We start from the raw sequence: 14024 nt of genomic DNA on the forward strand, positions 1-14024 counted from the left end.
CCTATTGCTTTCTTCATTGTTGTTTAAAGAATAATGATAATTACTCCAGCTTTCATGTAAACCTATGGTAGGGATTGAATAGGGTACATTTAATGGTAGCACAAATCAAGATAACTTTGTGAAAATAAACTTTGTTGGATTGTTTTATGATATTATTCTGTCCATTTTCATTTGGATACTTTAATGGTCATTTTCACACAAAGTACATTTCTTTAATGAAAATAAATCATAAATCATGTAAATCTGTGTTTTTTAATCTCTCGTGCTTAAAAAGAAAGTTTTTATATGAATTGTGGGGATAAATTAATTAGATCTGACTATTTATTGCCAGATGAATATATAAACTCATTTTACTAGTCAAAGTAGAGCTACTGTCTGCTAATGGGCCATTAGAAGGGTACAGCAGCTATCCATGACAGCCTATTTTGACTTAGTGTACACAAAGCAGGAACAGGAGTCTCTTCAGATGGTTCTGCAAAGTGGTCAACTCTAATTAATATTCATATATCCCATGATCCATTGCAACTCCTACTTACTCCTCAGGAACACCAAAACCTTGAAAGTGTTGGCTAAAGTTGGAAGATAAATGCTTTGTACTTCCTTGCAAGTGTTGTGTAATTTGTTAAAGTGATACAGTACTTTGGCAGCAAAAAGGTAGTTATACCTCTTGTAACCTTCTGGTATGTCAGTGCACAGGGCTGCATAAGAGCTTTGAACTCCAGCTCTGAAAGCCCTCCAAAGAGTTGGGGGAGTACCCTGAAAACCTCAGCAAGCCTGGCAAATGTACAGTAAGTAATTTACAAATACGTACTGCGGTTAAATGTTTTGACTTACAGTAAATGTACCAGTATGATACAAAAATTACACCTTAGTGAATTTTGAGGGTATGGTGATACAATTTAATGTATTCGAGGAGTTCTGAATATTACTTTACTATTATTAAATGCATATATCTTCTGGTAACTAAAGTGCACCTGCTTTTGATAATTTTTGTGTGCTCAGGGCTCACATTGTATACCGGAACATATCCCGGATAAAAATCCCTGATGCTTCTGTCATTTTGACTTGAAGCAATAAATTCATACCACAGTAAGTGAATATTGCAGACAACTTTCATATATGACAATGTCCTTTGTCTGGAGCAGAACTTCAGATCATTGCCTGCCCTCGTGTGTAATCTTTCTGACGTTCTTCTGAGCAGATTTGAAATGCTACACTTATAATTCATATCAAATTTACAGAGGAAAAGAATGACTTGGCAAAAAACATTTTGGGACATTTTTAAGATGGTCATGTTGGTCATCTTTAGAAAAATAGATTGGAAACATGAATCTGCTTAAGTATTTCAGTATTTTAATCCATGAGACTTTCATGTGATAAGAGACAGAGAGCGTAGAATGTTATTTAAAAGATATACGACCCTTAAACACATTTTTTTTTAATTTAGTGTAGCATTGGATACTTGTTTGTCTGTACAAACCTCAATAAATGACATCCTGGGGCATTCTAATAAATTTGCACACTACTGTAAACAGCTTCAAATACTGCCATGATTAAGTTTTTAGACAACTGAATCCTATATAATGACTTGGAACCTCAAAGCATCACAGTACATAATGACTTGGAGACTCAGAGTGTCACACTTTTTAATCATGTGGAAAGAACAGAATATTACACTCTGTAGTTGATATTGTTAGCATGTCTTCTTCAGGTAGTTATCAACACAGCTGCTTTGGTCACAAAAAATAAAGGTCCTTCATTTCCTCTATAGAGTGTTTCACCTTTTGAGTGGTTGAGCACTACAGAAAGACAAATTTAGTTCAATTACAGCACGCTATGGTCCTCGCTGCAAAATCTCTGTGGCTTTGCATTGCAATAACACTTCTCTAAGATTACTTGTGCTGCAACATACAGTACAGTATGTCCTCCTGTATGGTAGTGCTAAATGTTATCCAGTTAATTAACTGCTTATCAGCAAGTGTCACTGCTATTGACCACTGCTATTATGTCAAATATATTTTATAAACTTTTTATTTATTTTGATTTTTCTTTATATATTACTTGGTCAGCTGTCACGTATTCTTAACTTCAAGGAAAGGAGATTCTTGCAACACCCTGCAGCTCACAACTCGCAGCCCACTGAAGCTCAGGAGGTGTGAGCCTGGTCAGTACCTGGATGGGAGACCTCCTGGGAAAAACTAAGGTTGCTGCTGGAAGAGGTGTTAGTGGGGCCAGTAGGGGGTGCTCACCCTGCACTCTGTGTGGATGCTCATGCGCACAGTATTAGGATGGGGACACTATACTGTATAAAAGGCACTGTCCTTTGGATGAGACATAAAACTGAGGTCCTAACTCTCCATTGTCATTAAAAATCCTAAGGTGTTTCTTGAAAAGAGTAAGAGTAAGGACACCCCAGTGTCCTGGCCAAATTTCTTCCAGGAAGTGTCCAGAAAATATTATTCTATCTAGAAACAGCTGTGGTGTTCTTAAAGTAGCACGCAAAGAAGAGAAAATGTCAAATTAAAATTAGTGAAGAATGCTACAAAACATTAATAGTCTATTTAAATAAATAGCCAGTTCTTCAATCAATAACGGGTCTTTCATATTTCAGGTATTGCAATTGTGTTTTTTGTAGATTTTTTTGTCATAAAAGAAATCATAAAATAATACATTGTATGTTCTAAAAAACATATTTTATATTCTAAAAGCTGATGTTCTTTATGTAGTAAACCATTGAATACAGGTTTGATTTTGAGGTTTAGTTTTTGATCAGCAAATTCATTATAGCAGTGGAGTTCACCCATCCATCCATTTTGCATTTGTCTTGTCTTGGTGAGGAATCGTGGGTCACCTACGCATCAATTTGGGATCACCTTCCCATTAATTTAACAAAATAAAATATGTACAGTAACACCTCTTGTATCTGTAAACAGGTTTGTATAAATGAGTACAGTATAAGCAAGGGGAGTCCCGATCTTGAAGATCATTCAGTTGTCTACATCCCCTCGCAACTTAGCCTTTCAGGTGAAAGACAAATCTGTCAACACGGGTTTTGAAAAGCATCTGGTGAAAACAGGTGAGTCTGCAAGAGAGACAGAATTCTGTGGCTGTGGCTGGAGAGCCGTGGTGTCCGATAACAAGGTGGTTGAAGAAGAATACAGTATTGCCATGTTTTGCTTTTTTGTTTTGAATTTAATTTTTTCCATGCCTATCAAATTAAAAACATACAAATGACTAAATGTGTGAGTGATGGTACTGTATGTTGCATTATAGATTTCATACATATTGTTCTGGTTGTATATTTATTTGCTTCAAATCTCTGTGGTGAGTAATGTGGTGGCAAATAAGAGGCATTCTTGTCTTTTCATTGGAAAGGTGAGCACATTGTACTATAGTACATGTCAAATTATATTCTAGGGAAAATGTAAAGCTATAGTTACTGCTATTATTAAGATTAATTTATACAGTATTTATCACAGGTACAGTATTTACAGTAAATACAATGTGCATTCTTGTGTAAATTACACAGATACCAACAAAGCTTATCTGGAATGCTGTTTCTACTCATTCATCCAATTTCTACCGCTTTGTCCAACACAGGGTCATGGGAGATCCCAGCAAGCAAGGAGAGAAAGGAAAGGAATCACACCAGGACCAACTTTCCCAGAGGCTAATTAATCTACCAGTGTGTCTGTTGACTGTGGGAGGAAACCAGAGCACCCAGAGGAAATCCAAATGAACACAAGGAGAACATACAGTATGAACTCCATGCTACGAGGTAGCAGTGCTAACCACTATGGCACCCCGGTTGTTTCTGTATATGTACCAATACTTCCTTCTGTACTGCAATTAAGAGGAATGATCTGTGAGAATGTGGCCCAGGGAGGAAATCTCATTGACTCTTATTAGTCCTGCCAACACCTGAAAGCCAGTATGCATTAGGGTAAACTGGCTTAATGTCATTAACTATAATTTCATCCAGGACTTCCTTTCCAATTAGGGATAAAAAAAGACTATAAAGTTCTTTTATAAAGTTCAACATTTTTGTTGATTATAGAAAGCAGCTGTGCTTGTGATCACCTCAACTTCAGTGTTCAATCATGCAGCAAGCTCATGCATAAATACTGTATGTGTAAATCACTGGATGTTGGAAGGATGGGCAAACTTTGACGTGCCATTTGGCACATACAGTATATATAAAAAAAGATGTGAAAGACTAGTCAAACAGAGTGGCTCCGGGGATCTCTATGGGAAAACTCATAATGATAAAACTGGACAGTGCAGTGCAAGAGGCTTCATTTCAGAGATGATATAGTTTATTACAAAACAGACTCTGTAGCAGTCTCCTAAGACTACTGACATAATCCTAACTTCACTAACACAGTGAAGGCCCTTTTATTAGTGGAATATTTACTCAAATATTCCTCTATTAAATGGCATGTTTGAATGTGTAATTAACTACCTCCAATAATCTAATACAATAATATATTAGCTCCCAGTGTGTCTATTTACAAGTGATCATGGCCTTTGACAGTCTGAAGTAGCAAGTCAACTGCTTTGACAATCCTTTCCCAGACTCTTTTGCCCCACAAGTTTCCCATTATTTGTCTATTTTGATTTAAAAAAAAATATTTGTACAGAGGTAACATTTTCGAAAACCATTGTAATTTACTAGATCTACAGGCCAGTTTCAAAAATTTTCTGCTGTTAATAGTAACATAACAGGTGACAGGTGAAAGTTAAACTGTATCTTAAATGAAAACCTGTAAACTTTCTTGCTATGTACAGTGTATTGCTTTAACAACAACAACAACAACAACAACAAAAACAGTCACCTAATGATGGGTCAGTACTGCAGCAAATGCAAATTTCAACCTACATACAGATATTCCCTACTGAATTCTTAATTTCCAGGAACTGAAATGTTACATGGCCCTACAGGCCTATGACAGTCAGATGGCGCACCATGCTGGAGTTAAACATGTGGATACTCTCTGTAGAGGCTGTGCAGTGGAGCTAAGTGAAGTCCTTGTGAGTGGATGCAGTGAGGGTGTTGTCCTGCCCAGTGCTGGAGCAGTTTTCTTAAAGAGGGGTTACAGGGTTACAGACCCACTTTCAGAATGTGATACTTACTGTACTTCTTCATGAATGGCCTCCCCCCCCCCCCCCCCGTGTGGGTCACCAAGACTTTGGCTGTCGCACTAGGATCAGGAAGTGAAAGGATTTGGCTCTGGGTTGCGGAGACTTAGTAGCTGTTACTGTAGAGATTAGTTTTGAAGGGGGCTTTTTCCCTTGGCCTGTGTGAACATTAAGAAGATCTACTGTGCATACTGGAGGCAGCATGGAATTGTGCAAAGGCAGAGCAATATTCCTTTGCCTTGTATTTCTTCTGAACCTACGCAGGCAATTGTAAGTTCTACAGTATATTTTAAATTAACAAAAGATCACGTCGCAGAAAGAAATGGTCCCCACATGAAAAGTGAATGTTCTGCCAAACCAGGATTTAATTACAGCTGCTCCACACCGCAAGGGGCGATTCAGCACTACTTATGGTTCCAAAGACAGAGATGTCACTTTCTGTAACAGGCTTAGTGTTCTCTGGTTTTCACTTCCACTGTGACCTTCTTTATGTAATGGAACAAGTTCCACCCGTACCTCTTTCTACGAACGTAATTCATTCCTTGAAACCCTTTCGTATAGAGAAAAGTCATTACAGAAAATCCATTCAGGACCCCCAAAACCGTCATCCCTACTTTTACGTTTTTCGCCAAAAAAAAAAGACAAAAGAAACAGTAATAAATAACATTCATACTGTGGTTTGTGTTTTTTAGTAATAAAAAACACTACTTACCTAGCTAGACATCATTAATTACACATACAGTAAGTACAGTACAGTGCACTTAATTTGGTTGTAGTGTAATTACACACACACTCACAATTTTCATTTTAGTAACTGCTTTAGGGATAAAGTCTAAACCACAAATATTTTTTAAAGAAAAGTAAGAGCGCCTACAGTACAATAGCGAACAACGCACAAAGCAGGACGCAGTGAACTCTATCACACAAGCCTCTTCTGCCACTCTCAGACTGGTTAGTGCAATGTGCTACAAACACTCGATATGAAACGAGGTTTACGACGCGCCTTCCTCTTCATTCGCTGCATTTGGCAGTGGCTTCGAAATTTTTCTTCTTATCACTTCTTTGCAGTTTCGAATTTGGCTTTCGTTTTTCGAAATGTGGATAACAATTCATATGCTTCGTAGTACTGAATTTTAATAAAAAGAACATTAGTAAAAAGAGGTCAGGTATGAGTTTATCAGTTCCTGAATAAAAGGTACCCACCCGTAGGACACCTGCTCTCAAAGACTGGAGAAGTCTGCCCCTGTCCTAGACACGGGCATTTAAAAGAAGAAAACAATAAATTAATTAATTTATAGAAACATGACATACAAAATTATTTTGTAGGAAAATTTTAATTTCAATATAAAATCAACATCATGATCTGCATAATGTTTCACAATATTTTGAAATTTGATAGCATTGTTTAAATAGCCTTACTTGTAGCTCCATGATTACAAGAGACTATTGTCAGTATTCTCTTATTTACATTATTTCCAAAGCTGTGCTGTGCGTACTGTATATGCTGTAGTACACTTCATTTCTCCTCAACTACAGCTCATAGATTCTTTTCCACAGGAATACTAACCATAAAATAAGATGTAAAGAACTAGAAAAAAGAATCAAGATACACATTGCTAATACATTTAAGGGTTAACCATACAATACAGGATAAAGTCAGAATAAAGCATTAAACACTGGCTATATCTTTACATTCAAATATTTTATATACGGGACACTGCAGAAAAAAGTAATACAATTAAAATATGACAGTCTTCTGGTTGTAATGTAGAATTTCTACTAATGATACAATGGTGTGTATAAAAAGTCAAGTAGATTTTAGTAAATTACCTCATTGTGAGGAAAATTGTATTAAACCTTTGACAAGGGTACATATCTATTTAAAAGTATTCCTATTCTTTTCAACAAACTAACAGCCCTTAACAGCGACATTCATAAGTATTCACGTATTCACCCTTCAGTACATATTAACCCAGATTTTACATGCCTGTGAATTACAGCAGACATCACACATATTGGAAGCATGTCTTAGTTGTCCAGCTCCGTATTTGAAATACACTGTAATCGAGGTAAAAAGCATCTGCAATGTGTCACCAAAATATGCATGTGCAAAAGCAAAAAATAAAATAAATCGGAGAACTGAATGTACAAAAATAGAATAGATCTGAGATCAAGAAAAAGCGAAATAGGTTGTTGTCTTGATTGCTGCTACAATGTTCAGTTGAGATTTCACTTCACAACACAGTTACTTCATAGCATTCGCTATCTGATGCTCTCCCCAGTGGGCAACAGGAGGTCCCGTATTCACTTGACCTGGATAATTGCCACGTCTGAAATGGAGACAAGGTATGAAAACAACTGCCGTGAAACATTATTTATATTGTAAAAACAGGAGTTGGAGGTTTACCTGTTTTTGTATAATGATTTTTGTGGTGTAGAATTTAAACGGGAAAGTGAGAAAGAAAAGGAAAAATACACTCCAGGATTGAAGAACGGGGCAGTTGTCTTTCCAAGTCAAAAGTACGCGAAGATGAAATGTTACTGATTAATAAATGTGGTACTGTGTGATCCATGGCTGATAAATAAAACTTGACTTTAAGGAACATGGTACAACATGGTACAACAAATCAATTTTATCAGGTATAAAATATATTCAGGAACAGGTGAAGAAACACTACATTTCGGTCGTACAAGCCTTCTTCATGTGTGAGGGAGACCAGGCCTGAAGAAGGCTCCACATCTGAAACATAGTGTTTCTTTTCTGTACCTTTTAGAATCGAATGAACTTTCAATTGTTCCTTTGCATCCTATGATGCTGATGGAGCTACAGTACCTACTCAAATGTAAATTATATTTAGACATGAGAAAGACACATGATCTTATTTTAGTTTGGAATCTTCTGACCTTTAATCTGTTAATGTGCGAACGGGGAAGGCAAAGAGGTTGTTAATGACAGTGAAGAGCAGCAGTCAGTGACATCCTTACCTCACTCTGTGGCATGCAATGATGGAAATCCACCATTTCTGAAACTAACTTGTCTGGTCTGGTTGTATATAGGTACCTGGGTATCTAGAAAAAAAACAAACAAACAAAAAATACAAAATCATCAGTACTTTCATGAACACATTTGCAAAAAAGTATATTTCACGTAATTTTAAAAAATCACTATACTGTACATTAATCCAAGGGATAAATCACATTGGGTGAAGCACGACAAGAGGTTTGCTGTAAAGAAGATACATTAGTCAGGATATCTACAGTATATGAGTTCCTTGTTAAAATGAAAGCCCATGCTTGTGTTTTGTGGTGCAGTACCCTCTGGAAAAATGTGTTTTAAACAAAATGATACAGTGCCCTTATCAATAGAAGTTTAAAAAGCTAATGACAGTGAAATGGCTCCATAAGTTTTTGAATAAATTTTATTGCAGCTTAAGCACCACATTGGTCTGGTTTCAATATCATAAAATATACAGTATACTGATAGTTGTGAGTTTAGAATATGTGCAACAGAACAACCTTAACTAATATTGATTTTACAAACTTTACTGTTTCTATAATACCTGTATGTTTCATTCTGTAGCTTTCAAACTAAATGTGCTTTGTTATGAAGAATTTGTACATGTTTGCCTGTTAGACTACATTAAATGCAGTAGCTGTGGGGTTTTTTTGTATTTTGGCCTTTTATGGGTGACAAATGTAAACTTAAAAGATTTTTGCAAGAGTATTTCTGCTATCTGAAAATATCAGTTCAAGCACTACACTAGACCGTATTCAGTTAAAAAAGACTGAGCTGTTTCAATAATATTATGTTGGAAAGTCATAAACAGCTCCTTTTATGTTTAATGTTTTATCGGCACTACAATACAAGAGAGAAAAGAAGATACGGTTCATGGGCTTTAATTATTAGTGTCTGGTATTCAGTAAAACGGAACAGAAAAGCTGTTTCAGCTCAGGGTACGTAAAAGAAAAGAGGTGAAAAACAACAGGACAAGTAGATGAATTCAAAAACACAGAATAAACAGTGTTAGTATTGCTCTGGTGATTGCTAAAGGGAAGGTAGTTGAGAGTAAAAAAAACATTTGCTCTGTGCTGTTTACCTCTATACTGAGGTGTATGTTTTCAATTGTTTCTAACGTTTCTTGCTCAGCAAGCCCGGAAGGACCAGCAGCGATACTTGAAGGGCAATGCAAGCTGGGAACACGTGTCAAGGGAGCATCCTCATTTTCAAAAACCGGATTTACTCTCACAGTGCTCTCAAATGTATAAGGGCTGTGAGTGTGTCTATAATATAGAAGAGATGGGGAGTTTCTTTTGAATTTCCAAGATTATCAAAAATAGTTGTAAAAAAATTCAAAGCAAATGAAGTTCACAAAAAAAACAGAAGACCTGCTTACACCAAAGTCACTGTCTTTCTGGTCCGTATACATTTTCTGTTAATCAAAATCAAGACACCTATTACGGCAAAAACAAAGGTCAGGCAACCCACAAGTGAAGCTATGAAAACGAAAGCGTCTACTGGCTGTGACACCAGCTCAGTGCAGCGTTCTCCATGATACTGCCAGTGTTTGCCTACAGGGCATCTAAAAAGGTTAAAAAGAAGGATTAGATCGACAGGTTGCGGACACAGTTCACTGTGGCGCGTTCCTTTTTCATAGCGCAGCACACAAAACACAAATTAAAAGAACAATGTTTATGGTAAGCATTTCACAAAATAGGACAGGCGCGTTGTTCATGTGAAGAAAAACAGTTTAACATAGAAAAAAACTTTTAAAACAGCAACAGGTAAAGTTCAGTGGGGAACCTTGGAAGCCTATTTAGTCGCAGGTACCTGCAAGCAGCTCCGTGCCCTGGAATAATTTCACACTGCCCTCCATTGAGACAGAAGTCTGGCTGTAGGCTACAGACACTCTGACAGGGCAGGCCATCCACACTGAGGTATCCGGGGGCACATACACACTCAGCTTCTTTGGTCCATCTGTTTACTATACACCTTGCAAACTCATTGCAGGCCAAAAACTTGCAAGGATCTGCCTGATCAGCTGAAATATGGAAACAAAGAATCGTTAGTATTAATGAAATGCAGCTAGGCTCCGCAGGCTGTCTTTCAATTGATCCTTCTCATTTTTTAACCTTCGATAACCCCCCAAAAAAGGATATTGAAGGGCATTTGATTTCTTTAAAAAGTCTTCTGTGCACATCAAGATTGTAAAAAATGTTTAACCCTATATCATCTTTGACATTGAACCAACATTTCTTTCCAGTGAAGAATATTACATTAAAAATAGGTGTCATTTCTGGGTTTCTGATTATAAATCCACTCAGTATGACTGATTTCTTCTATTGTTGTCCCTTTTAACAGCATTCAGGTATCCAGTACGTTCAAGGTACTCTCCTTCATAGTGATGTCCACATCACTCCAATGAGCAAAGATATCATTGCCACATCACTTCGAATCTGTGACAGAGGTGCATCATTGAATCAATCTAGTTTTACTCTTTTGAGAAACCATATATTCTTCCAAAACTTTACATTCATTTAAGAAAAAAAAATGATTTTTTAATTGTAAATGTAATAGAACATACTACTGTATGTTTAACTGCAGTAAAATACAGTACCTTCCTAATTAAAAATGGAATCATGCAACAAGTGTAATATACAAGAGGAGGAGCTTCTGTCACTAGGGTCGTTTGAGATTACCATATCAATATTTCACAAAATATTTTATATGGAATAAACTGCTGTCACTGGTATTCTGAAGCAATCTCACCATCAAAGTTTTAAACTGAAATCAAAATGTAAATAACAATTTCTCTTGTCTTGTGTAAACCATTAATATCATGTCTGGCTGCACAAAACAAAAGTTTTCAGACTTTCAGGCATAGATTCCAAACATAATTCACTTCACAAATCAAACTCTGCTAAAACTCCAAGTCCTTCACCTGGATTTTGGTAGAAGAAGATGGGAAAGCCATCCTTACCTGGTTCCACGTCCAGAGATCGACTGTCTATCTCAATGTCAAGACGTTTGGTAGCCGCATTGCAGAAATCCTCCAGGACACAGTGAACAGCCTGTGTGACATTATATGGCACTGACTTGGCAAATTTCATCTTGCTATTGACTATGACACTTCCATTCCTGAAGTTGAGAATCTCTAACTGTTTAAATCCTGTCAGGTTAGACTGTAGATAGGGAAGTAGCTGGAAAAAAAGAAGACGCACTGAAATACAGGTATATGTTTATCATATCCATTCCCTATCAACACAAATATTGAACTTTGAGACAATCAAAAACACAGAACCCTGCTTTCTGACCTACACTTGGTCCGGAGGCATCAAGGGGTGATAATGACTTAGCTCTATGGATTTCTAAAGTAATAAGATCAAGACAGAATCATGCTGGTGATCGACTGCTTCATCTTTATTTCATCTGTTAAGTCTTGGCATAACAGTCCATTTGGAAAGGCCTCATGGCAAATGGATGTTTCTAAAGATGTGATTGTAGACCCCACATAATTCTGATTTTTTCACTCATTACAAATATGCTTTGCTATGAATAAAAAAACTAAACTCTTTGTTTTAAGTTCAGCATTAAAATACTGTATGGTGTCAGGGTTCTAAGATTCAATACAGTTAAAATACCAGACCCACATTCAATAAAGGAATGATTGGATATGAAAAGTGTTAATCGCCAACAAAGGAAAACCATCAATAATTAGAGGGGATGATTGATATTATTTAAAGATGTTAGCAAAAGAAAGAAAAATCAGAAGAGCTCTTCTAATTGTACAAGTAGTTCTTCCTGCTCAAAGAACATCTTAATTATATCCATGCAGGAGGAGACAGATATTTAAAGAACAGTGAAACTTTAAATTTAGCATACTGGAGGAGGGAATTCAAGTATTAAATATTCTGTTAACCTACTGTACTGGTAACAAAAGTTACTTCATTTTTTTTATTTGTCCAGTTTTAATGAAATACCCCTCCAATGTCAAAAATGCTTTTGAAAGTCCTTTAGCTTCATTACCAAAACCCATCCCTCAAATGCTACTTGAAAATTCTGCAAAATGGAGATCTATAAATGAATAAGCCCTCACATTTTGCCTAATTTCATTGGCACACGATATTTAAATGATCCCAGCCTGAAATAATTGTAACATGTGGATTTGCACTGTAAATCAAACGCAGGATACCAAGACTGGCACAAGAGCAGTGACTGAGTACTCTAGGAATGACAGCGTCAGAGCACTTGAGGATGAAGGAGGAGTACATCGTTTCTGTGTTACTAATACAAGTCAGTGGAACAGTAGAGAGCCAACAAGGAGCTACTATCACTCTAGTCACCACACATGATAAGTGAGAGTTAAGGAATGCTGTGCTGCAGAATGGTGCTTTTCACTTCATTTCTGCAGAAGAATATTGACAAATAAAATTAAGGTCTGTGAGTTCTTTTTTGGAAGCTTGACTTTTACCTGTGAGACAATACTATGTAACAGTTCTCTGCAGTGATAATTAGCTGTGGTGACATTTCAAAGCTATGACAGCTGGCTGTGGATGTCTGTTATATGCAGGTTAAATTACAGCTCTTTGAAAAACCCAAATGATACATATTCTGAAAAAAAAATTAAAATTTTGTGCTCGGTTTCTGGAGGCCAACAACACCTGAGAAGAGCAGGCAGCCCTTAATTAGAAAGATCAGTTCATTCTTTCCAAACGTCAGAATTATTTCTTCCTCTTGAACGTTTAAAACTGAGCTCCAGAACATGATATACTGTACCAAACTGCAACACATGATTTTAATACTGCTGTATTTTTTTGATAATATAAATGGAATTATTCCAAAATAAAATGTATCCATTGCTACTGTATATTGTCCTTATTGATATACATCTTATGATCACGTTTTTTTTAGTATAAAGTACTGTAGTTTTTGACTTTGCTGTCTCAATGTCTTTGGCCAGAAGCAGCATGAAAAGAGTTCACTTTGATGTAGCAGCAGATTTGTGACTAAACCCCAGATAATAAAACACTTTACTTATGACTGTTGATTACAATTTTGCTTAGACATTAATCACCACCAAAGGCCAAACCCAAGGTCATTCTTAAAACTAATGTCTGTTCACACTCAGCTTATCTTGCCCGAATCTTACTCAAGTCGGATGTGTGTAAATCAGCCTTAAGGTGACCTAAATTCTTGTGTTACAAAGTCTGGAATTAAGGTATTTCCTTGTCAATTAATCAAAACCGATTCTGAAGATTAGGGTACATGGTAAGTGGATCAACTCTTTGCCTTGAACTTTATTTATGTTACAAGCTTACATCCAAAAACCTTCTCATGTAACAAGGTCAATATTTCTACATTAATTTAGTGTGGAACGCTGCACTTCTGGGATATGCATTACGCTATAAAGCAATGTTTCAGTCTAATCTGTAGTGAAATATTCATCAATGAGAACACTTTCTGTTTCTGCAACCTAATCATCTCTGCCGAAACTGTGGAATTTCGTTTGGATACAGTATAATAACAGTAGACAAACACTGTATTAAAAGCTATTAAACAGTATACTTCAAAACAATTTTAGCTGTTTTTCTATTATATGCATGTCTGCTAATGTTGGCACCGTTCTAACTCAACAAAGAAAAGAAGAGCCTTCAAACCTTGGTCAATGCTGGCTATGCCAGTGAAAATTTGAAATGAATTGTAAGAATCTTATAAGGTATGAAATAAATTAATCAATTCATACTAATGGGAAAACTGATATCGGGCTTGGATACTGTACTGTATATCCATAGTAGTAGTAGTAGTAGTAATAATAATAATAATAATATAGGAAGAAAATCACTAAACTTCTGTGCAGCTCTTTAACACAAAACTATGAGCCCAGGAG

At 36.4% G+C, this 14024-nt stretch overlaps 1 protein-coding gene across 1 annotated transcript in view; it reads right to left on the minus strand.

The window, feature by feature from the left end:
- Positions 1-6902: 6902 nt before the first annotated feature.
- impg1a (interphotoreceptor matrix proteoglycan 1a) overlaps positions 6903-14024 on the minus strand; it is a 42305-nt gene continuing 35183 nt past the window's right edge. The window contains exons 12-17 of the mRNA XM_088936470.1: positions 11118-11337; positions 9968-10178; positions 9534-9719; positions 9237-9420; positions 8125-8208; positions 6903-7469 (exon numbers count right to left, since the gene is read on the minus strand). Coding sequence (XP_088792596.1) covers positions 7374-7469; positions 8125-8208; positions 9237-9420; positions 9534-9719; positions 9968-10178; positions 11118-11337 — 981 coding nt within the window. The 3' untranslated portion in view covers positions 6903-7373. The remainder of the gene's footprint in view (positions 7470-8124; positions 8209-9236; positions 9421-9533; positions 9720-9967; positions 10179-11117; positions 11338-14024) is intronic.

The sequence above is a fragment of the Atractosteus spatula genome, chromosome 2, assembly GCF_055471065.1.
Source record: "Atractosteus spatula isolate fAtrSpa1 chromosome 2, fAtrSpa1.hap1, whole genome shotgun sequence".
NCBI lineage: Eukaryota > Metazoa > Chordata > Actinopteri > Semionotiformes > Lepisosteidae > Atractosteus > Atractosteus spatula.